The following is a 24,360-nucleotide window of genomic DNA, read 5'->3' on the forward strand; positions in this document are numbered from 1 at the left end:
TGAGGTTCCTTGCATTTTCATATAAATTTTAGCATCAGCTTTTCAAATTCTCCAAAAATCCAGCTGGGATTTTGAAAGGGATTGCATTGATTCTATAAATCAATTTGAAGAGAATTGCCATCTTAACAATATTAAGTCTTCTATTTGTCTTCTATTGAGTCTCCTGGTACTATTTCTCCACTTATTTAGATCTTTCATTTGTCTCAGCAATATTTTGTAAGTCTTAGTATACAGGTCTTATACTTCTTTTGTTAAATTTATTCCTAAGTATTTTGTTTATTTTTGATGCTATTGTAAGTGGAATTGTGTTCTTAATTTTCATTTTTGAGTTCTATATATAGATTTTGTGTCTTGCAATCTTGCTAAACTTGCTTATTAGTTCTAATAGCTTTTTGTGCTGGTTTGGATCTGTTATGCACCCCAGAAAAGACTACACTCTTTTAATCCAGTCTTGTGGGGGCAGACCTATAGTGGGTAGGACCTTTTGATTAGGTTGTTTCCATGGAGATGGGTCTCCACCCATTCAAGGTGGGACTTAATCCCCTTGTTGGAGTCATCTATGAGAGAATAAAAGGCAGAGACATTTTGGAGAGAGCTCCAAATATGTAATCCAGAGTTTGCCCCAGGGAAAAGCAAGGAGAACCCACAGGAGCTCAGAGAGCCATTTGGAAAACAGAAGCTGGGAGATTAGCAGACATGGCCATGTGCCTTCCTAAATGACAAAGGGACCCTGAATGCCACCTGCCTTTCCTCAGATAAGGTATTGTCCTGTTGATGCCTTAATTGGGACATTTTCATGGTCTTAGAACTGAAATTTGTGAACTAATAAACCCCCATTGTAAAAGCCAATCCATTCTTTGTATATTGCATTCCAGCAGCTTTTAGCAAACTGGAACACTTCTTTTTTGGATTCCTTATCACTTTTTACAAACAATATAACGTAGTCTAAGACTAAACAGTTTCTAATCTTTATGCCTTTAATTTCTTTTTCTTGCTTTATGCACTGCCTCAAATGTTGAATAGAAGTGATGAGAGCCACATACCTTTTTGAAATTAAAAAAAAATTGGAATTTCAAGATACTTTCAGCCTTATGTATTTTGAGTGAGGGACTGCAGACTTGTAGTAACCAACCCATGGATGATGGGAGAATTCAGTGAGGTACCATGTATAAAATGCCTAGTTTCATGAGTAACAAAGGTAACTCTTCCATTAGCTTTTAGAAAGAGAATCTTGAGTGGCAACTGGTAGGCTGGCATTAGGTAGCAGAACTTAGCCCTGAGGATCCAGGCCTGGGTGGACAGAAGGCAAGGGTGGCACTCTGTGGTCGACGTGGTAGAGAGAGATAAAGTTCTTTGTGACTTGTCTCTAACAATGAGTCAGCACAATTTTTGTCAACCTCCTTGGGAATTTTTGGTGTTGTGGAAGTTCTGCCAAAGTACCTGAGTGTCAAAGTAGCCAAGCCCAGGATGCTTGTGGACATAGTGAAACAGGGTTTAAAACAGAAAAGGAATGAACTTAGGCCTGCTGAATTGTACTGAAGTTCAATTGCTGTTGGTGGACAAATATCATGAGGGGATTAGTTGAGGCATGTATATATTTTAAACCAAGAGGAAATCCTTCATTTTTTCTAGTTTTATTGTGATTTCTTTCTCAAAGTTTTGTTCTAGAAGTTGATCAGTTATGTTTGTTGAGGGACTTTAAATTTATTTGAGGTAGGAACAATAGCTGAGATGACTTACAAATAAATAGGGAGAGTGAACAGTATTGAAGTCTTAGTGATACCTTCAACATAGTTGGGACTCAGAATTTCTCTGATTTAGAAGGTGAATCACTGTATCTACAATTCCACCCTAGCTGCCAGTTTCCTCTAGTGGACTACAAACATCAAGGAAGCAAAGGTTGCCCTGATTTCTTGTGGGTTATTCTCCCCTTACCATAAATTAAGCTTGGAGAAGGAAGGTTACTCAGATGGCGCTAATTAACATTGTACACCATTACCCACAGCTGTCTTCATAAATTATTTTGAGAAGTATGGTAGTTACATAAAAAGCGACATTATTAACTGATAATGTCCTTCATATTTAGTATATAATAAGCTAAGAAAGATCTTTACATTTAGGTCAAGAAACTTAGGTGATTCTTTGTTCTCAACAATACAAGAATTTAAATTAGTTTCTATTCTTTAATGACAAAAGTTCTGGGACATTTTAATCATGATCGTTACTAACATACAAAGACTGACATTATATAAAAATAGCTCCAAATTGGGCTGTCCACTGCTTCTCTGGATTAAATATTCAGTGACTCAGAAAGGAGTTTCTTTCTATAAAAACCACAACACACACAAGGCAAACATGTGATGATATAAAAAGTTAATCTTTTACATGTCAGCTCCTTCTCTTCACAGCTTTCTTTCTCATGTTTCTCATGTCCAAAGACAACTTTGCAAGCTGTTTGCAATAGCTATGTGTTGAGTGATGTCTCCATCATTGCAGTAATAGGTAGTTTTCAAAGGGACAGACCTTGTGCTGAGTGATTGAATCTAGAGAAAAAGAAAAATAGTTTAGCATTATAGTGGCCAGTCACATGGTCAAATAATAACCTCTTAAAATATACTCAAAATCATATTTTAAAAATCTTAAGTGGTCTAGAACTGTGCTGTCCCTATGTCCATACAGCACATGTGGCTATTTAGATTTAAATTAATTAAAATTAAATAAAATAAAAAATCTAATTCCTCAATCAAAATGGCTGTATTTGAAGTGCTCAATAGCCACGAGTCCTATTAGATATAGCATGCACAGAATGTTCCTATCATTGCAGAAATTTCTATTGAACAATGTAGAAAGTTTGCCATTCTATGATATAGACCTGAATTCCAATCTCAGTTAGCTACCTCAAATAGTCATTGGAACAGAACAGACTATAAACAAACATTTAAATAAATTTTAATTATGACCTAGCTATGAGTTCTAGGCCACGTCATCCTAGTTGCTTAGCTAAGTATTTTTATATGGCGTACTAAGTTAATAAGCATACCTCTAAAACACAGTTTCTTCATATTTCAATTGAAGAAGTTGGACTGATGAGCTCTAAAGTTCTGTGAGTTTGAAACTATTATTTTATGAAAATTATAAGAAATCACATCTGGTCCAGGACTGAGCTACAGATGCAGGAGGCTATACCAGCACACAGGCCCTGAGAACCTGGTTGGAAACAATTCCTTTAATCTTTCCTTTACACAGGAAACTTTACTGATCCAAACTCTAGATCTACTATTGGAATAAAAAAGAAGTGCAATGGATTGTCAGCACTAATTATGAAATTACTTACAAATGATAGGGATGGAGAATTATATTAGAAGGATCTTAAGAAGTCACACTGATGAGTGATGGAAGATGGAGAGTTATGATGGTTGTGAGGTACAAAAAAAGGAAAAACAGACCTATTCCATGAATACAGAAAAAAATGGCCGATTTTAATTGTAGCTTAAATAGTGTTCCAAAATTTAATTATAGCTGTCCCAAAACAAATACACTTCCATATACCAAATCTGAACTGATAAGTAATTGACTCAATTAAATTTCAGAAGGGAGAAGCATCAACATTTAAGTTCTTATTCGTACTTGGCCTAGCAATTAATTCCCTCAACAACACAGTGAAGTAGGTATTATTATTTCCATTTTACAATTGAAAAAACAGGTTCAGTGAGATTAAGGTACTTCTCCAAATCGACACTGTTTGTAAGTGACAGAAGGGGGATTTAGCTTCATTTTTTTCTGATTCCAAAGTTCTTGCTGTTTCCCCTCCACACACTACCTCAATTAGATTATTTTTATATCAGAAGGTGGAAAATACAATGCATTATATAAGCTGACCTTGGCCATTTAAATCATCTTTATGTTTGCAAATGCTCATAGATTAGAAAAGGCCCGCCAGATTTCATTTCCCCTTCAACTTTGTATTTAAAACACATTTTTAAACTGCAGAACAACACATACACATTATGCCCTTCACTTAAATTCAGCAACTGTTAACATTTTGCCACATTGGCTTCATTTCCTTTTTCCATATATACGTGTATGCATACACAAAGAGACACCTTTATTTTTTTTGGCTGAGCCATCTGATGGTTGCAGATATTGTGACACTTTATCCTGGTCCACTTCAGCATGTATCTCTAAAATTTCCCCAATTAGTACCAATAATGGAACTAATATATAAATCTGTATTTTGCCCCCATCTAGGATTGAATCATAGACATACATGGCATTTAGCTGTTTTGTCTCCTTCAATCCAGAATATTTCCCCAGGTTTTTTTTTTTTTTTTTAATCTAACATGACATTTTTGAAGAGCTTAAGGCCAATTATTTTGCAGCATATCTATCACTCAATTTATATTTGTCTTGTTTCCTCACAATTTAGATTTAGATTAAACATTTTTGGCAAGACTACTACATAAATGATGTATCCTTCTCAGTGTATTACTTTAGGTGGCCTGTGATTCCAGCTTGTCCCCTCGTTGCTGACATTAAGTTTGAACTCTTGGTTAAGGTAGTATCTGCCAATTTTCTCCAAAGAAAGTATCTTTGTATTTTTGTAACTAATAAGTAATCTTTGGGATGATTCTTTGAGACTGTGTGAATATCCTATTCCAGAAATCTTTCACCCAACGGTTTTAGCACCCAGTGCTTTCTGTCTGAATCAATTATTAGTCTGGTAACAGTAAAATGGTGATTTTCTATTTCTTTCATTATTTCAACATTTATTAGTGGGCATTCTTCTTGAAAGAAAATCTTTCTCTTCTCTTCCCTACTCTCCTTTAGTTAGTTTTTGTTTTTTTTTCATGTATCAGTATGGACTCTCAGTTACTCTTTTAATTAAACATGTTTTAATCCATTCCTGTCATTAATCATTTTGATGCTCAAATTGTCTCAAATTTGGCCAGTAGGAGGCCCTTCAAGTTGATCCCAGTGTCTTTGTTTTTGCTAACACATCTTCATCTGTTTTTGATCACTTCCCTGCTTTCGGGCACAACCAAGAATATGCCTGTGTTCCCAGCCCCAGTTTTGGAATCACGCATTTTTAAGAAGCCCTAGTTTCTTTAGAAGGAAATGGTATTAGAAATAAAGATCTGAGTTTTAGATGTACTCATTGCTACCACTGCATTCAAGGCTACTCATTGCTTCTAGGCCATGTCAGTAGGCAGAACTAGAACTAGACCATCATTAACAACAACAACAACAACAACAACAAAAAGAGAGTTCATGCTGTTAAAACAAATTGCAATCCAGTACCACAGTAATTCCTCTCCTTCCTTTATTTGAACCTTCCTTCTCCTACCTTGAGAACCAGGCTCTACACATCAATATATTTACTTATAAAACACACAAAATAGTTTTCAAATTGCTTTACCATTACTATAACAAGCTATCTAAGTGAAGTTCAAGATTCCTTTGCAGTTCATTTTGTCCTTAAAATGTATATAACACAGAGTTCTGTGTTCAAGAGTTAATTAGATTAAGTAATTTTTTAAAAAAATTTCCTTTGGAATGGTTTATTATCTATTTTATGTATAGTTAGGCTCATTTGTTTCTGCTTGTATTCAATTTTTGTTCTTTTTCCCTGTCCTTGTTAACTTTTTAAAAAATATGTAAAACACTGATATGGTTCAAAATCAACACTATACAAGAAGCTATCCGCAAAGAATACCATCCATCTTCCTATTCTTTCTGCCTGTCTCACCTACCATTATAGGTAAACAATTTCATTAGTTTCTACTTTAGCTTTGTTGTTCTTTTTTTTCCCAAAAAAGCATATACATATAGGCTTCCTCTTATATATATCCAACACAAAAAATACTGTATCTTTCTAACTATTATGTAACTTTCTTCAATGCGGTAAAGTACACATAAAATTTACCATTTTGACAATTTTAAAGTGTATAATTCAGGTCATTAAATATATTCACAATTTTGTACAATCTTTACCACTATCTAATTCCAGAAATTTTTCATCACCCCAAATGGAAACTCCATATCCATTAAGCAGTTATTCCCCAATTTGCCTATTCTGGATATTTCATATAAATGAAATCATACAATATGAAGCCTTTTGTATCTGGCTTTTTTCCCTAAGCATGATGTTTTCAAGGTTTATTCATGTTGTAGCATCTATCAGGATTTAATTCCTTTTTATAGTCAAATAATATTCCATTATATGGATATACCACACTTTATTTGTTCATTCATCTGTTGATGGATATTTGGGATGTTTTAAAGTTTTGGCTATCTGAATAATGCTGCTAAGAACCTTCATGCCCAAGTTTTTGTTTGAACACCTGTTTTCAAATCTTTGGGGTTTATACCCAGGAATGGAATTGCTAGGTCATATGGTAATTCCATGTTTAACTTTTTGAGGAACTGTCAAACTGTTTCTCATAGCAGCTGCACCTGTTTACATTCCCACCAGCAATATAAGAGAGTTCTGATTCTCCACATCCTCACCAATACTTGTAATTTTCCATTTTTAGAAATATTATGGTCATCCTAGTGGGTGTGAAGTGGTATCTCGTCATGGTTTTGATTTACATTTCCCTAATGACTAGTGACATTCAGCATCTTGTAATGTGCTAGTTGACCATTTGTATATCTTCTTTAGAGAAATGTCAAGTCAAGTCCTTTGCCCACTTTTTAATTGGATTGTGTTTTTGTTGCTCATTTGTAAGAGTTATTTATATACTTTGGATACTAGTGCCTTATCAGAAAAATGACTTGCAAATATCTTCTCTCATTCTATGAGTTGTCTTTTCAGTCTCTTCATAGTATCCTTTGATGCATAAAAATTTCTAATTTTAATGAAGTCCAGTTTGTCTATTTTTTTTTCTTTTGTTGTTTGTACTTTTGGTGTCACATATAAGAAACAACTGCCAAATTCAAGATCATGAAGAGTTAATCCTATGTTTTCTTCTAAGAGTTTTACAGTTTTATATTTAGGTCTTTGATCCATTTTGAGTTAAGGTTTGTATATGATGTGAGGTAAAGGTCCAACCTTCTCTTTTGTATGTGGATATCCAATTGTCCCAGCACCATTTGTTGAAGAAACAATTCTTTCTCCATAGAATGTCTTGACAACCCTGTCAAAAATCAATTGACTATAGATGTAAGGTTTTATTTCTGGACTCTCAATTCTATTCCATTGGCCTATATGTCTATCCTTTTGACAGTACCACACTGTTTTGCCTGTAACTTTGTAGTAAGTTTTGAAATTAAAAATGTGTGCCCTCTACTTTGTTCTTTTTTAGGATTGTTTCACCTATTCTGGGCCTCTTTTAATTACACATAAATTTTAGAATCCACTTTTCCATTTTTGCAGAAAAGACAGATGGGATTTTGATGGTGATTACATTGCACTGTAGATTGCTTTGGGTAATATTGCCATCTTAACAATATTAAGTCTTCCAATTCATAAACATGGGATGTCTTTCTATTTATTTATCTGTGCATTGATTTCTTCCAGCAATGTTTTGTAGTTTTCAGTGTACAAGTCTTGCATCTCTTTCATTAAATTTATTCCTAAGTATTTAATTCTTTTTGATTCTATTGTAAATGGGGTTGTTTTTCTGATTTCCTTTTTGGATTGCTCATTGCTAGTATACAGAAATACATCTGTTTTGTGTGTGTGTGTGTGTGTGTTGATCCTGTATCCTGCAACTTTGCTGAATTTGTTTATTAGTTTGAATTGGCTTTTTTGTGGATTCTTTAGGGTTTTTTATATGTAAGATCATTCATCTGTCAATAGTGTTTTACTTCTTGCTTTGCAGTTGGGGTTCCTTTTATTTCTTTTTCTTGTCTAATTGCTCTGGGTAGATTCCAGTACCATGTTGAATAGAAGTGGCAAAAACAGGCATCCCTGTCTTGTTCCTGATTTTAAGGGGAAAGCTATCAGTCTTTCCCCACTGAGTATCAGATTAGGTGTAGGTTTTGCATATCCACTTTTTATCAAATTGAGGAAGTTCCTCTCTATTTCTAGTTTGTTTTTATCATGAAAGGCTGTTAGACTTTGTCAAATGCTTTTTCTGGATTTTGTCCTTTTCTCTATTAATATTGTATATTACAGTTTTTGATTTTCATATATTGAACCATTGCATTCCTGGGATAAATATCACTTGGTCATAATTTATAGTCTTTTTAATTTACTGCTGGATTCAATCTGCTAGTATTTGGTCGATGATTTTTCCATTTATATTCATAAGGAATTTTGGTCTGTATTTTTTTTTTCTTGTGATGTCTTTTTCTGACTTTAGTATCAGAAAAAGTAATGGTCTCATAGAATGAGTTAGATCTTTCTTTTCTTTTCTTTTTTTTTTTTTTTTGGAAGAGTTTGAGATGGCTTGGTGTTAATTCTTCTTTAAATGCTTTGTAGAATTTACCAGTGAGGCCATCTTTTCTTTTTTGGGAGGTTTTTGATTACCACTTCAATCTCTTTCTTTGTTAAAGGTCTATTCAGATCATATATTTATTCTTCATTCAGTTTTGGTAACTTTTGTGTTTCTAGGAATTTGTCCATTTCATCTAGGTTATCTAATTTGTTGGCCTGCAATTGTTCATTGTATTCTTGTTACACTTTTTAATATATTCTTTTGTATCTTGTTTTCTTCTCCTCATACTATATCCTGGAATTCACTCCCATATCAGTTAATCATCTTCATTCTTTTTTTTATAGATGTTGTATACTCTTCCATGGTACTGATGAACCATATGTATATTCAATCAGTCCACCATATTTTTTATTTTTTTTTTATGTTTTTAATCAGTCTACTATAGAAAAGTATTTGTTTCAAATATCTTCCTATAACAAAAAATACATAAGTGAATAATCTTTTTTGTTGTTGTTGTTAGTTTGTCTTTTTTTGATTGTTGAAGGCATATTTTCAAGTCAATTCTTAGAGGCAGAATTTCTGGGTCAAAGGGTAAATGCACAGAAATTTATTAGATTTTTCAAATTTCCCTCTCTCAATAAACGGGAATACCTCTTTTCTGTATCTTTGTCAACAGAGTGTTTGACTTGTCAAGCCCTGAGTTTTTACCAATCTGGTTTGTGAGAAATGGCATCTCAGTATAACTTTAATTTGCATATATCTTATTATCATAAAATTCTTCCTCTTTTCACATGTTTATGGGTCATATTTTTGTGGAGCTATTTTTGGTGGTTTGTTCATGTGTGTGCTTTTTTATTTTGGCCTTTTTTCTAGTAGAGTTTTTGTCTTTTTTTCACCCTCAATTTTTGAGATTCCTTTATGTACTAGTCCAATATAGGATTAAAAAGGCTTTTATTTGTTATATATGTTGTATATATTTTCTATTTTTCATTTGTCTTTTGACTTTTCTGATGAAAATTTTGCCTTACAAAATTTTTTATTATTTTACATAATCAAATTATATCAATCTTTTCTTGTACTGCACCTGGATTTTGAGTTATCATTAGAAAACATTTCTGTACCCAAGTTATAAAGGAATTTAGACATGTTTTTTCCAGGTTATTAAACTTTATGGAATCAGTTCTTACATTTAGATCTCTAACCAGATGTCATATTTCAAAGTCAGAAAAGGATGAATACTCTTTCCTAATTAATATAAAAAAACTCTTTCCCATTTAATCTACAACTCAAAAATTCCAGAAGTTTTATAAAAGAAAATTGATATACTTATGCAAATGTTTAATTGAATCAGAAAATGCACAGGAAGGACATTTTAAAAAAGGTGACTATGAGAGAGGATTTGACATAAGAGATACCAAGATATACTATAAAGCTACAGTTGTAAAATAGTATATTATTAACACAGAGTAGCCAAATAGATCAATGGCAAAGAACAGAGTCCAGAAAATCACCCATGCATATATGGGAATGAAGAGATGATTCAATGGGGGCATTAAAAAATCAATAGAAAATAGATGCATTATTAAGTAAATGATGTGATTCCCCCTCACATATAAATATAACACTTATAACAAAAGTCCATATTATATAACTATTGCTATGAAACAATGTGAAAAAGCAAAATAATTCAATTTAAAAATGGGTAAGCGAAAAAGATGGGCAATTTGTGAAATATAAATCCTTGTCTCAAAGATATTCCTATTCATTAGTAACCAGGGAAATGCAAATTAAATAATAAAATTGTTTTTTACCTCATTAGATCACCAAACATTGAAAATAAGGATAATGTCAAGTATTGGTGAGGGTGTGAGGAAATAAGGACATTCTATTCCATTAGTAACAATGTAAATTGTTGCAGTTTTATGCTTCAAAATTTAAAGTACATATACCTTGGATACAATACTTCCACTTTAGTGAATCTATCTTATAGTAATACTCATTGCCTAGGATTGACCTAGTTTAATTATAGCTCAAGACAATCTCTTAAAATTTAATTCAAATTGTCCAACTAGACCACAGAGATATATACACACATTATTTAAAATACCAGAAACAACCCAAAATGTCCAGTCATAGGGGATATGTAAATAAATTATAGTACCTCCAATGGTTAAAAAGAATGAAGTGGAGGAATATGTATTAAAATGGAAAGGTCTCCTAGACACAGTGTTAAATAATACTCTCAGAAGAAGACATGATCCTCCATTTATATAAAAACAAATCCCCAAACTATATATATTTATATACATTTATTTTTTTGTAAATATATGTAGTTTTTAATCTGAAAGATACACTTCAATCTTTACTAGAAGTTAATTTAAGTAAGGGAAATAAGACTGGTGGATGAGATAAGGGAAGACTTTAATATTTTATTCTGCGTACTTCTCTTCTGTTTAATTTGTTTGACCATGAAATCAAGTATCACTTTTTTTTTTTTTTTTTTTTGTAGGGGAAGAAAAATTTCACTGCCAAAGCATCACTTTATAAATTTAGATCAAGTAAAGTAAAAGCTTAAAAGTTACCTAATGACAAAGTCTGCAGATTGCCTCTTATCCCTTGCCTGGTCTGCTCCTCCATGACATTGCCTGAGGTTAACCCGTGGCCTTCTAAGCAATGGTATTGTGGTATACAAGACACTGTGACTGACATGGAGTAAGCAAGCCAGAGGGGTAGAACAAAAGAGCATCTGACCACTGAATAATGGCTGACAGCCAGGTTTGCCATGTCCAGGGAGCCCCTCACAGCTCCAAATTCCCAAATGTAAACACACACATGAAAAATGATTTCTATCCAAGTTTACTTGGCATCTGAAGATAACCACATCCAGGAATTCCAATGTCACATCATATGAATAATCCTCAAGCACCCAATAAAATGTGACTATAAGGACAGATATTAAAGAAATGCTAATCCCAGCCAGCAGAAAAAGATACAAATAGTAAACTGAACTGCACATGAACAGCATCCTTGAACTTTTCTTAAAAGTTTTTTTTTCCTTTTCCTTTGTTTTTTTTTCTTAACAATGTTATTTATCAAGTCCTGGCACACATTTATGCAAAAGTTAAAGTTTTCTAGCCATGCTTCTGTGTGTGGTCTTATGGTTATGATATCGAACCAACATGCTGCCAACATTAATATTTTATAGTATGGTGGGCAAGACACTTGATTTAGCTAAAACTACAATTGCTACCCACCAAATGTGGCTAAGGGTACCATGTACAGAGAGTTCAGGAACACCCAGGACCTGCTGTGGGTTTTATCTTAGCTTATCAAAATAAGCTAAGAATTTTAGGGGTGGGAGAAACATCATGACCATCTAGCCAGATTCCCATTCAATTAAAGAATCGCCTCTACTACACTGTAGAATGATGATCACCCAGCTGCTGTGACTGCTAAACACAGGGGGTTGACTACTTAAGGAACCCCTTAGCATTAGAGCCCAGTATGTTATTAAAGTTCATAAAATCCTTTTTTCATAAGGAGCCCACGATATAATTTTTATCCACTGATTTTACTTTTCTCTGGAACCACACTGAACAAGCCTTTCCCCCTTTTTTGCAGGGTAGTCCTGTAGGCTTCTCTTATACATACTAAATAAACCATAGTTCATTCAAAGTCCTGGTTTCCAGATACACCACTATTCTTCCAGTTGCCTGGACTGAAATCTAAGTGTCATCTTCAATTCTTCTCTTTCCCTAATATACCACATCTAACGTATCAGCTGGTCCAATTGCCTCTAAAAATTATATTTGAAATCTGGCAACAGAACACAACTTCTACCAATACTATTCTAGTTCTAACTAGCAGCATTTATCACTTGATCTACTGCAGGAACCTAGTTCACTTTCTCTGCTTCCATTTAAAAACATGTGTCAGAACCCATTACTCCCTACTTAAACCCTTCACTGACTTCCATTCACTGTTAAAACAAAATCAAACTCTTTACTATTGTTTGTTAAGGTCTTGAAAGATCCAGTCTCTACCTATTTCTCCAGCTATAGTTCCCATTATTCTATCCTTACTCATTTCATTTCAGCCACCCTAGATTAGACTTATTGCTTCTCCCCACCTCTCAGCCTTTACTCTGAACTGCTCTTTTGGCCTGAAAGGCTAGTCCCTTAGATCCACACAAGACTCCATCCTCAGTATGGCTTCTCAGCGAGCCCTTCCCTAATAGACCCACCCCACCCCACTGTCACTCTTGATACTCACATCCTATTTTCCTTATGGCATTTATCACTATCAGCATTTAAAAAAAAATCGTTTGTCTTGTTCCTTAGAATATAAGTCCCACAAGGGCCAGGACTTCATCTGCCTTGTTAACTGTGATAGCTCTAGTATCTAGAATATGCTTGGCCCATGATTAGGCGCTCAAAAAATTTCTATGAAGTAAATGAATGAATGGCCTGATACCATGTAGCATATTTGAAGGAAACAGCTTTGTCTACTAATACAACAGTTCTCAACATTTTGTTCTGCTCTGACTTCTGACTGGACCCATTCACATATCTGATACTTTTAGAAGGATAAGCCAAAAATTTGGGCTGTGTAATAGACAAGATGCCTAGTATGTCATTTATGTGTGCTTCCTAGCATACCAACTTTAGCCTCCCCACTAAGACACACGAGTAGGACTGATATTACAGGGCTGCCTTGCTTCCACTATTATTTAAGAATTTTTCTAATATTTTATAATTATTTTTTACTGGGTATAAGAATACTACTGATTTTAGTAAGTGGATTTCATAAAAAAGCAACCTTTGAACTTTTATTTGTTATAAGTTTCTTGATTCTCTAGGGTTTTTCTGCATTGACAATTGTCACCATATAGGAATAAGAATAGTTTTGTTCTTTCCTTTATAATTCTTATATTTTCTTGTTTTATTGCCTTGGGAAAGAAGCCTAAGGCAAAATTGAATTGAATAATAAGGGTGATAGATGTCTACCTTGTATCTGACTTAAAACCTAAACCAAGGCTTCCACCATTTAATTGCTGTAGTTTTTTTTTAATTATTATTATAGGTTTCCAGAAAAATCATGCATAAAATACAGAGTTCCCATATACTTGCTTGTATTAATGTTGTACATTTGTTATAATTGACAAAAGAACATTTTTATAATTGTACTATTAACTATAGACCATAGTTTAGATTTGGATTCACTGATTGTGCTGTAGGTTTTTAACAGATACCCTTCTTTAGGTTAAGGAAGTTCCCTTCTATTCTTACTTCATGAGAAGTTTTCATCATGACTGAATACTGATTTTTCTCAAATGCTTTTCAATACCACCAACAAAATTAATGGATTAGAAAAAAATATTTGCTGCTACTCATTTATCCTTGCATTCTTAGGTTAAATTCTACTTGGTGAAGATGTTTTCTTGTTTTATTTTGTTTGATTTTTAAATACTGCTTAATTTGATTTGCTAATATTTTATTTTTAATTTTTATAAACCATGTTCTCAAGTGAGTTTGGACTATACATTTTTATTTTCTACTATGACAAGCCTTGTAAAATGAGATGAATAGCTCCCTCTTTGCTTTTCTCTGCAATAATTTATAATGTTTAGGAAAACTTACTGCTAAAATGATCTAGGGCTGGTTTCTTTTTTTAATGGGTGGTGAGAGGCATGCTTTTAATTACATATTTAATTTCTTTAATGACTAAAATTGATGAGATTTTCTATTTTTGAGCCAATTTTGTTAATCCTATTCTATAAATTAATCATTTTAACCTGTTTTAAAATTTATTGGCATAAAATTATTTGTCATATTCTTTTGCGATTTAAAAATATCCTTACTCTATCATAGTTATATTCCCATTTTTTATTCTTAGTATTGTTCACTGGACCCTTTCCTTCTTTTTCAATATTGCTAGGATTTGACTACAAGTTTCTTTTTCAAAGAACAAAGTTTTATTTTGTTTTCTATGACTCAAAGGTACTAGATCTCTAATTCAAAAAGAAACATTTCTCATGTTAGTTTTAGTTTATTTTCATTTAAAGTCTTTTAGGTTAAGTTTAAGCTTTTAAAAAAGTTAATTTTTGAAAACTGAAATAGTATACTAATACTGTAGAATTAGTGAGGCCTTAGACTTTCTTTGTTCTGTGATTTCCTTTTGGGTGTATTTTGCTAAATGAAACTTAATTTTTTTTTCTTAAAGACTTTTCCACAACAACAATGAAAAATTATTTTTGCTTCAATGTTGTTAGTAACTGCTATTATCTTTATTACTTCTTTCCTCCTATATTCTTCAGGATTACTTGATTGCTACATATTCATTTATCTTCAAGCCCAGAAGTTTAAGAAAAATTGATTTAAAAAATAGTCTGAGATAATTTAATCCAACTACTTTTTTCTCCTCTAGTAAATTAGGAAAAGTTTATTGTTATTTTATTTTAGAGGCAGGACATCTCAATCTCAGTCCAGCTTATGGAATATCAGTTTCTCTGTTGCATACTTTGAGAACCATAATACTTAGTGGTTGCGCAAGTGAAAAGAAGTTTCACTTACTGAGCCTAACATGGCATCTCACTTTTTACAAAAGAAGATTCTGAACCGAGAATCAGTGACTAGGCTGGAATTCTGGGTGTTTCAGTAATTTACTGTGTAATTCTGGACAAGAAATTTAGACACCCTCAATTTCCTCTTTTATGAAATGAGTAGATTTCTGTAGACAATCTCAGAATTAATTTTAGCTCTATAATTTTAGGTTTCTGTGGTGTTCGACATTAACCACCTAATAATGCAACAAAAGCAAAAGAACTAAAGTTCAATATATTCCAAAGATATAAGAAAAATCTGTTTTACAGCTATAACAGAAAGCATTAATATACTAGGTAAACAAGCAAAGATAGCCTAAAATTACTGGCAATATCCTATTCCTAGGTTCAGCTTTGGAATCATTAACCCTTTGGGCACAAGGCAGGGGGCTCTGTGAATTTGTACAGCAAACGGTCCTGAAAAAGTCACAATCGATAGGCTCATCATTGGTGTATAAAAGGAATGTTTGATTTCCCAAACCAACTATTGCATTTCTAATGATAGATATAAAATGTTGCCATGTTTATAATAATTCCCATTCTGAGTTGAATATGCAGCTGATTATGGTTTGTTTTTTTTTTTTGAATGAGACTTGAAAAACGTGTTTCAGGCTGGAAAGGTGCAGAGAGGATCTATTATTTTCCAGTTTGCCTGTTTGCCTTTAGCATGCTTTTTAACTTTTATATCTTTGATAAAATGCACATCAAGTGACTTGAGTTCTGTTGTCTTAAATTTAACGAAGGGATGATAGTAAAGGATCCAAGTGAGACAGGTTAAGACATTTTGAAGATATTGAAAAAAAAATTTTTTTTTTTTAAATTAGAGGATATTTATTTCTTGGGAAGGTCCACAACAGCTGGCAGGCACTGTCTTCCCTGCTCTGGGGGATTCCTCTTTCCTTTTCTGAGAAACCCCCTGATCTCTTGGAAGCACCCATGGGAAGGGCTGGGATGTGAAGAGAAACCATACACAACACTCCAGAGTCTTAAAAAAATAAAAGCATCAAACAACCTGCACCTAAACGCACATGTACGAAATAAACAGACATATAAAAGAGAGGCCTGGCTCCCCCAACCTAGGACCTTTAGTTGACCAATGTAATTGAAGCTAGAGCTAGCTTAGAAATTCACTTTCTGAACATACTCTTTCCATACTTCTCCAAGGCTAATGCCAAAATACCATTCTAGAAGGTAAGGGTTAATTTTTAGAAAATAATGGCAACTTTTTTTAAAAGCCTACACATATTAGGTGTTGAAATTATAAAATTCCATCAGTCAGTTTTAGTTCTCATTCATTTGTATCCTGGTAAATTTAATCTGGTTTGAGAACAACTCAAAACAAAAATCGTATCTTAAAATTCTATAATGCCTTTTAAATGGTTGCTTAGCTAAGGGGTATGGACACCATAGTGAGGAGAAAATGAGGCAGTCTTTTGAAAAAGAGGAAAAGGCTCTGGGGGCAGAATTTGAAAGACTTGGCTCCCACTTCTCTTTTCTGCCACTATCTCCCTCCTCAGCAAATTGCCTAACCTCTCTGTGATTGGTGCCTCATCTAAGATGCAATGAAAATGTGAACTGAGAGGATTTGGAAGAACCCCCACATATTTATTTAATTGTGAAATCCTAAGGTCTGAGGCCCATGAGTGGCCTTGATTTAACAAAATGCTCCATTTAAGAGCATTTAATTTTTCTGGGCATTAGTCTTTGGTGAGACATCAGGGGAAACAATGATTTATGATAGAGTGTGAAATGCCCTAATGTTATCAGTGATCTCTTTCCTGAAAATATCTACATTTAGGTCAAATCAAATCAAATGTCTTTTTTTATATAAGTTATAAGGAAATCATGCTGAGGATAAACTTTTCTTTTTTCTTTTTTTGGCAACGTTGTTGAGAATATTACATTATGTTCCCACAATAGAATAAAATGTTGTCTTATCATTTGAACACAGCCCAGACAATAAAAGTGCACTGAGATTGGAAATGCATCTTAGGAGAAAGGTCAAACCAACCTTAAGTGATGACACCAAAAGGGGATAAATGAGTGTACAGAAGTGATTACAAAAAAGAGCAGACCCATGCATTCATCATGGGCTCAGAGCTCCAATTTGCATGCTCTCACTTTTTGACTACAGCCACGTTACTTCAGATACCAGAGTCTTAGTTTCTTGATATGTAAAATGGGAATTATATTTCATGGGAGTGCTGGGAAATCAAGTTATAGAAAAATATTTTCATATATAATATGTATTAACCATATCAGGAGAAGGTAACATTTTACATCCTAGTGCCGGGAATTTGATTTTTGTTTTCCTGTTTATTTTCATACATATTCAATCACCATCAAGTATTTTCTCTCTCAAAAATCCCCACTTTCCCTTTTGGTTGAATGATTCATCAGAATCTTGGCCTACGCATAGTACTGTTTCAGGGAAAATAAGGCTCTGGGGAATGAATAGGGAACATAATCATTACCATTCAAATAAGCTTCATTATAAGGCAACTCGGCATATATGAAATTCTCCATGGAGGAAATGAGTAAGACATAGTTTAAATTTCATATGCTGAGCCCTGTTTGGTGACTTCATAAATTCATTCCCTACTCTCTGCCAGCAATATGAGGCAGTCAAGAAGGCAAATTGGTTGAACGCTAAATGGTTACACCAAAGTCGAGTCTTTCCTATAAAAAAGAGCCAGAGATTAGAAGAAATTCTTTTTTTTTTTTTTTTTTTTTTTTAATTTTTTTTTTCTTTTTTTTTTTTTTCATTTTTTTCATTTTTATTGAGATTGTTCAGATACCATACAATTTTCCAAAGATCCAAAGTGTACAATCACTTGCCCCTGGGTACCCTCATACAGCTGTGCATCCATCACACATAATTTTTGTTCAATTTTTAGAAACTTTTCATTACTCCAGACAAGAAATAAAGTGAAAGATGAAAAAAGAAAAAAAGAAAAGGAAACTCTAATCCTCCCCTATCCCTAACCAACCCCCCTCAATTGTTGACTCCTAGTATTGATATAGTACGTTTGTTATTGTTTATGAAAAAATGTTGAAATACTACTAACTGTAGTATATAGTTTGTAATAGGTATATAGTTCTTTCCTATATGCCCCTCTATTATTAATTTCTAATTGTATTGTCATACATTTGTTCTGGTTCATGAAGTGATTTCTAGTATTTGTACAGTTGATCATGGACATTGCCCACCATAAAGAATCAGACAATACCACCAATGTCAAGTGTCTAACATGCCTCTCCTATCCCCCCCTCTTATCTGCATTTACCTTAGTATATCACCTTTGTTACATTAAAGGAAGCATAATACAATGATTCTATTAGTTACAGTCTCTAGTTTATGCTGATTGCATCCCTCCCCAATGCCTCCCCATTTTTAACACCTTGCAAGGTTGACATTTGCTTGTTCTCCCTCGTAAAAGAACATATTTGTACATTTTATCACAATTGTTGAATACTCTAGATTTCACCAAGTTACACAGTCCCAGTCATTATCCTTCCTCCTTTCTTGTGGTGTCTCACATGCTCCCCATCTTCCTCTCTCAACCGTATTCATAGTTACCTTTGTTCAGTGTACTTACATTGTTGTGCTACCATCTCCCAAAATTGTGTTCCAAACCACACACTCCTGTCTTCTATCACCCTGTAGTTCTCCCTTTAGTATTTCCTGTAGGGCAGGTATCTTGTTCACAAAGTCTCTCATTGTCTGTTTGTCAGAAAATATTTTGAGCTCTCCCTCATATTTGAAGGACAGCTTTGCTGGATACAGGATTCTTGGTTGGTGGTTTTTCTCTTTCAGTATCTTAAACATATCACACCACTTCCTTCTTGCCTCCATGGTTTCTACTGAGAGATCCGCACATAGTCTTATTAAGCTTCCTTTGTATGTAATGGATTGCTTTTCTCTTGCTGCTTTCAGGATTCTCTTTTTGTCTTTGACATTTGATAATCTGATTATTAAGTGTCTTGGCGTAGGCCTATTCATATCTCTTCTGTTTGGAGTACGCTGCGCTTCTTGGATCTGTAATTTTATATCTTTCTTAAGAGATGGGAAATTTTCATTAATTATTTCCTCTATTATTGCTTCTGCCCCCTTTCCCCTCTCTTCTCCTTCTGAGACACCAATGATACGTACATTATTGTACTTTGTTACATCTTTGAGTTCCCGGAGACGTTGCTCATATTTTTTCATTCTTTTCTCCATCTGCTCCTTTGCGTGTAGGCTTTCAGGTGTTTTGTTCTCCAGTTCCTGAGTGTTTTCTTCTGCCTCTTGAGATCTGCTGTTTTATGTTTCCATTGTGTCTTTCATCTCTTGTGTTGTGCCTTTCATTTCCATAGATTCTACCAGTAGGTTTTTTGAACTTTTGATTTCTGCTGTATACATGTCCAGTGCTTCCTTTACAGCCTCTATCTCTTTTGCAATATCTTCTCTAAACTTTTTGAATTGATTTAGCATTAGTTGTTTAAATTCCTGTATCTCAGTTGAAGTGTACGTTTGTTCCTTTGACTGGGCCATAACTTTGTTTTTCTTAGTGTAGGTTGTAATTTTCTGTTGTCTAGGCATGGTTTCCTTGTTTATCCAAATCAGGTTTTCCCAGACCAGAACAGAGGGAAGAAATATTCAGTATCTGGTTTCCCTGAGGGTGTGTCTTAGAAAATTGCTCCACCCTTTGATGCCTCAGGTCACTGTGCTTTTCTGCCCAGCAGGTGACGCCTGTTAGCCTATAATTCTTGACTGGTGTGAGGAGGTATGGCTGTGTTCCCCCAGGCTCTGGGGTCTGGTTCTGAATGGAAAGGGCCCCTCCCCTTTCCTTCTAGAGAAGACAGACCCCCCAGGTGGAGGTCATTAGCATTTCAATGGTCTCTCTCTCTGCTTGTGCTGTCTCTGCCCTTCCCGGAGTCACAGCCCTGGAAACTTAAAATGACTGGGGCTTTCTCCACTGAGCCGGAAAAGAAACAGATAGTCCCCTTCAGACCCAGTCAAGGCGACCCTCCGGCTCTCCCAGGTCAGTCGTCACCCAAAGCCTCTGTCTGTTTTTTAGGGCTGCGTACCTGTAGTGAGCAGTTCACACTCGCTACTTAAAACCCCAGTTGGAGCTCAGCTGAGCTATATTTGCTTGCTGGGAGAGAGCTTCTCTCTGGCACCACGCGGCTCCGCAGCTCGGGCTATGGGGGAGGGGGTCTCCCGACCTGGTTCCGCAGGTTTTACTTACAGATTTTATGCTGTGTTCTCGGGCATTCCTCCCAATTCAGGTTGGTGTATGATGAGTGGATGGTCTCATTTGTCCCCCCGCAGTTATTCTGGATTATTTACTAGTTGTTTCTGGTTTTTTGTAGTTGTTCCAGGGGGACTGCTTAGCTTCCACTCCTCTCTATGCCGCCATCTTGCCCCTCCTCAGAAGAAATTCTTATAAATAGAATAATCATTAGAAACCTTTCTTTATGCTCATACATGGGGGCCGCTTTTTTTTGAGATACAGACGCAAAGGGATTAAAAGCTTATCTGATTATAGTGCTAGAATATCAGAGGTAGTGGGGAAGGAGACATATTTTTTGTCCACCCTTCTATTGGCAAAAAAATACCCAAAGCAAAACAACAAAAATCACAACAGAAAAACTTCTCAGAGGTTTCTAAAAAAATCTGCTTATCCATCCCCTGTGACTTTATTATGTCTGCCAAAAGAAAGAATGCAAATTACAAATTTGTAAATGGATCCAACAAGTTTATCAACTATTTTTAAGATCCTGAGGTACCTAACCTCACAAAAGGAGCTGACATTCCATTTAGAAGAATTTTAATTTGTAAATTTTGAGTGCTACTTTTCACAGTTTATCACCAAATAGCATTGTCTTTTGAATTGGTTACTTGAAAATTGTTTGATATATTCCTAGTTTTAATTACACAACATTTAGAGAAGAAAACATTTGTTAGAAAAATGTTTATAATGGAAGTTAATATCTTTCTTTGTCAAAAGGCAAAATTTTGCTTTGTCAAAGTGTGAAGAATGTCTATTGCACATTTCAAAGGACACTGCCATTCACAACACTATTTTAACTGGCCTATTATAGACATGGTTTTCACTCTCTTGTTAACTCATTTGGTTATCATGTGAGGTAATCAAGTAGAGATTATTATTCTGTTTTATAGATGTAATAAATGAAGTACAGAGAGAATCAGTCATTGGCCTCTGGTCAGAAAGTAAGTTAGTAGTAGAGCCTGGATGAGGCACCAAGTGCAATGCTCTGGACACTATGATTTGCAGGTCTATTCCTATATGAATAAACATAAAAATAAAATCTCCTTTACTTGCAGGTAGCTGGAGCTACTGTGAATTAAATCAGAAAGAGTTTGAATTAATAAATATTTGAAAAATAAACTGTCTAACATCTAAGGATGAGGCTGGAGAGAACCTGTGCAGACAGGGATGGTATTCCGTGAATCATCAATATTCATCTTACATGGACGAGAATTTCACCAAGTAGAGAGCCAAGTATTTCAGGACACACAATACCTGGATGTTGCCAAGGGCACAGATGGTATACCAAGTGACAAATCAGAAACAGGACATGGGTTATAGGAGAAGAAAGAAACAGAAACTTGTATCCTCAAATACAGCCCTGAAATATGAAGAATTCTGTTAAGGCCTTGTGAAAATTGAACCTTGAATCTAAGCAGGTAGACATGCACCTCCTAAACATCCACCAGCAGTAGGGTGAGAGGCAAAACAACTAGAGGAACTAAGTAGGCAGCTGAATTGTGTATGACCTATACACAAAAATGCAAGAGCAACAGGAAAGGACCGTTATAATTATCCAACCTGGAAATAATAAGAGTGCAAACCAAGACTTTGGCCCTCAGCACAGGACAAAATTTCCAAACTTTCAAAAGATTAGTTGTTGATATGGACTGTTGGTATCAATCATGTGCAAAGTTCCATTAGCTGACTATTTTGTTAAAGCACAATTCTATTCTGTAGTCTGTCTCATTTTGATACATACACTTTTCTAAAAAGCAAAACAAGATCTCTGTTTCAGAACATACACTGTTTTGAAGGTTATATTCTTGGCATTTAGAAAAATGTAAACAGTCTCTTGGCTTTCACACTGTAGCTACAATCATAGTTTTTTGAAATTATTTTCCAGGCAAATGATAAAGTACTCTGTATCACATAGTTAAAAAAAAATTTTGCCATACTTTAAAAATATATCAAAGGATGGTCATTGATTATTTAGAATGTATTCATAAAAATATGTAGATATACCTACAAAGAGGGTAGGCTCGTGAACTACTAAAGGATAATGTCTAACAAGAGGTGAGAAAAGCCAGAAGTTTGGGATTTAGAAGCAAAGGGAAATACATAGAAGGGAGACTAAAAAAGAACATAGGAGGAGAGGGAAGCAAGAGAGAGAGAAAGAGAGAGAGGGAGAGAGAGAGGGAGAGAGAGAGGGAGACGGAAGGAGAGAGGGAGGGAGGGGCAGAGAGAGAGAGGAAACTTCTCAAGAGGCAAGGCAAGAATCTTGGCCAAGGATCCACAAGCCAGACAATTCATCAAAGCCAAGAGGAGGAAGGAGTACAGTTTATCTCCAAAGCCAAACCCTGAGCTCATCCTGAAAATGTGTGAAGCTATCACAGGATTGGTACTAATCTAGCACAAAGGCTGCCACATACCCCTCTATTCCCTTCCAGGCACCCACTGATCACAGCAGTCTTTGCTTACTGTGGCTCTGGCTTCACAATCTTTCTTTACCAATTATGCCTACAAATCTCACAGTGTTGGCATAATAGAAGCGTACCTGTCATCACAACATCACACTATAACCTCCTAGAAGTGGGGGGTGATATGTCATCTTTGCTTCTCCAGAATCTAGTGCAGAGTTTGACAGAAATGTAGGTTGAATCGATGCCAAAGCTGTAAATTATATTCACATTATGCTTACCTTCTGAAAAAAAGGATGTAGCTACTTTTACACTAAAGGATAACACCTGTGAATGAGTTGTACTTTTATGCAAAAAGAAGCTATTACGAGAGGTGTTCTGGAGAATGGTGTGAGAGACTACACCGCTCAGCTCTTAACGTCAGGGAGCTGGGTGAGACCCTTGAGGCAGAACAAGAAATTAGGGAAAAAAACTTGAAAAGCATTAACTGGATAGGCATGTGCCCATAGCTTTAAGGTTTTGGAATGTTGGGTAGATTGAATTTTTCATACTAGATGGTGAAGCGAAATGTTACTGTAAAGTCTGATAAGGTTTCCTTCTTCCTTGTGAACTACATTTCAGTTGACAGAGAAAAGCAGGAATGTTTAGGTTGGCCTGCAATAATTATGCAACTCTGTTAAAGCTGATGCCTGGACATTGAGAAATCAATTAAAAGGTCCCCAGGCTTACATAGAATCCTGGAGTGGACATGATGGTTCCCTCTCATGAAAACCGTATGTATCACTGAAATCACAAAAATAATGCTCCAAAAGTGAAAACCCCAATAGTCACTGAGATCAGAAAGTTCCTTCTCCATTCCCCAGTCATGTTTCCTACCTAAGATCCATTTTTCTGACAGATACTTGATCGTTGCTTTCTTCTTTCCTCTGTAGGGACCAATGAAGATGCTGGCTTGGCGAGAGATGTGGGTGATTTGTCCTCCACACAGCTGGACCAGTTCACTCAGCTTGGCCCTGGGGGGGTTGCTGGCTGGAGTGATGAACATTATTGGCTGCCCGGCAAAGAGGCTTCCCTGGTATTGCCCCGCTGATAAATGACACTCCAGTCGGCAAACCTAAAGGGCAAAGTCAGAAGGAGGAATTACAAAGTCTCTGAACCATTCCATTCTTCATGTACAGTAAGTCAACTGTAAAGCTTATCTTCCTTTTTTAGGGATGCTAATATGATGACTGTAAGGTTTCACATTCTCAGATGAATTTTGAATTCTGAGGACCCAAAGAAGAAAATGACAAGACAACTAATTGGCACTTGACATTTTCTGAAGTAGCCTACAAGTAAAACACCAAGAAAACACATTTATAGGGAAAAAGTGTTTAGGCCTTTTAATTATTACAAATTCTAAAAGAATATTGACAAGTAATGAAATGCTCAATAAAATGAGGAGAACTTTATATACTGTACATATAAGTCAAGTAATTTGGATGGCATGTATAAGAGAAAGCAGGGTTCCTAATAGAATGCAAATGATGGCTGCACTTGTATAGCAGCATTTAATCCAAAGAGCCACAGGGCTGTTGGCAGCAAATAACTTTTACACAGTGCTAAGCAATGTTACAGATTCAGCACTACAGTTTAAATGGGCAAAGGGAAAATGAGGTAATACTAATGCAGAATTCCTATACCTATTCTTAAAAAATATAGGT

The 24,360-nt window shown here is 35.0% G+C and overlaps 1 protein-coding gene across 1 annotated transcript in view; it reads right to left on the reverse strand.

Annotated features, from left to right (window-relative positions):
• Positions 1-539: 539 nt before the first annotated feature.
• The window catches only part of MCPH1 (microcephalin 1), a 320,845-nt gene continuing 297,024 nt past the window's right edge, over positions 540-24,360 (reverse strand). Inside the window, 2 exon segments of the mRNA XM_037812573.1 lie at positions 540-2,543; positions 23,534-23,771. Coding sequence (XP_037668501.1) covers positions 2,488-2,543; positions 23,534-23,771 — 294 coding nt within the window. The 3' untranslated portion in view covers positions 540-2,487.

Source organism: Choloepus didactylus, chromosome 20 (assembly GCF_015220235.1).
Source record: "Choloepus didactylus isolate mChoDid1 chromosome 20, mChoDid1.pri, whole genome shotgun sequence".
Classification (NCBI taxonomy): Eukaryota; Metazoa; Chordata; class Mammalia; order Pilosa; family Megalonychidae; genus Choloepus; species Choloepus didactylus.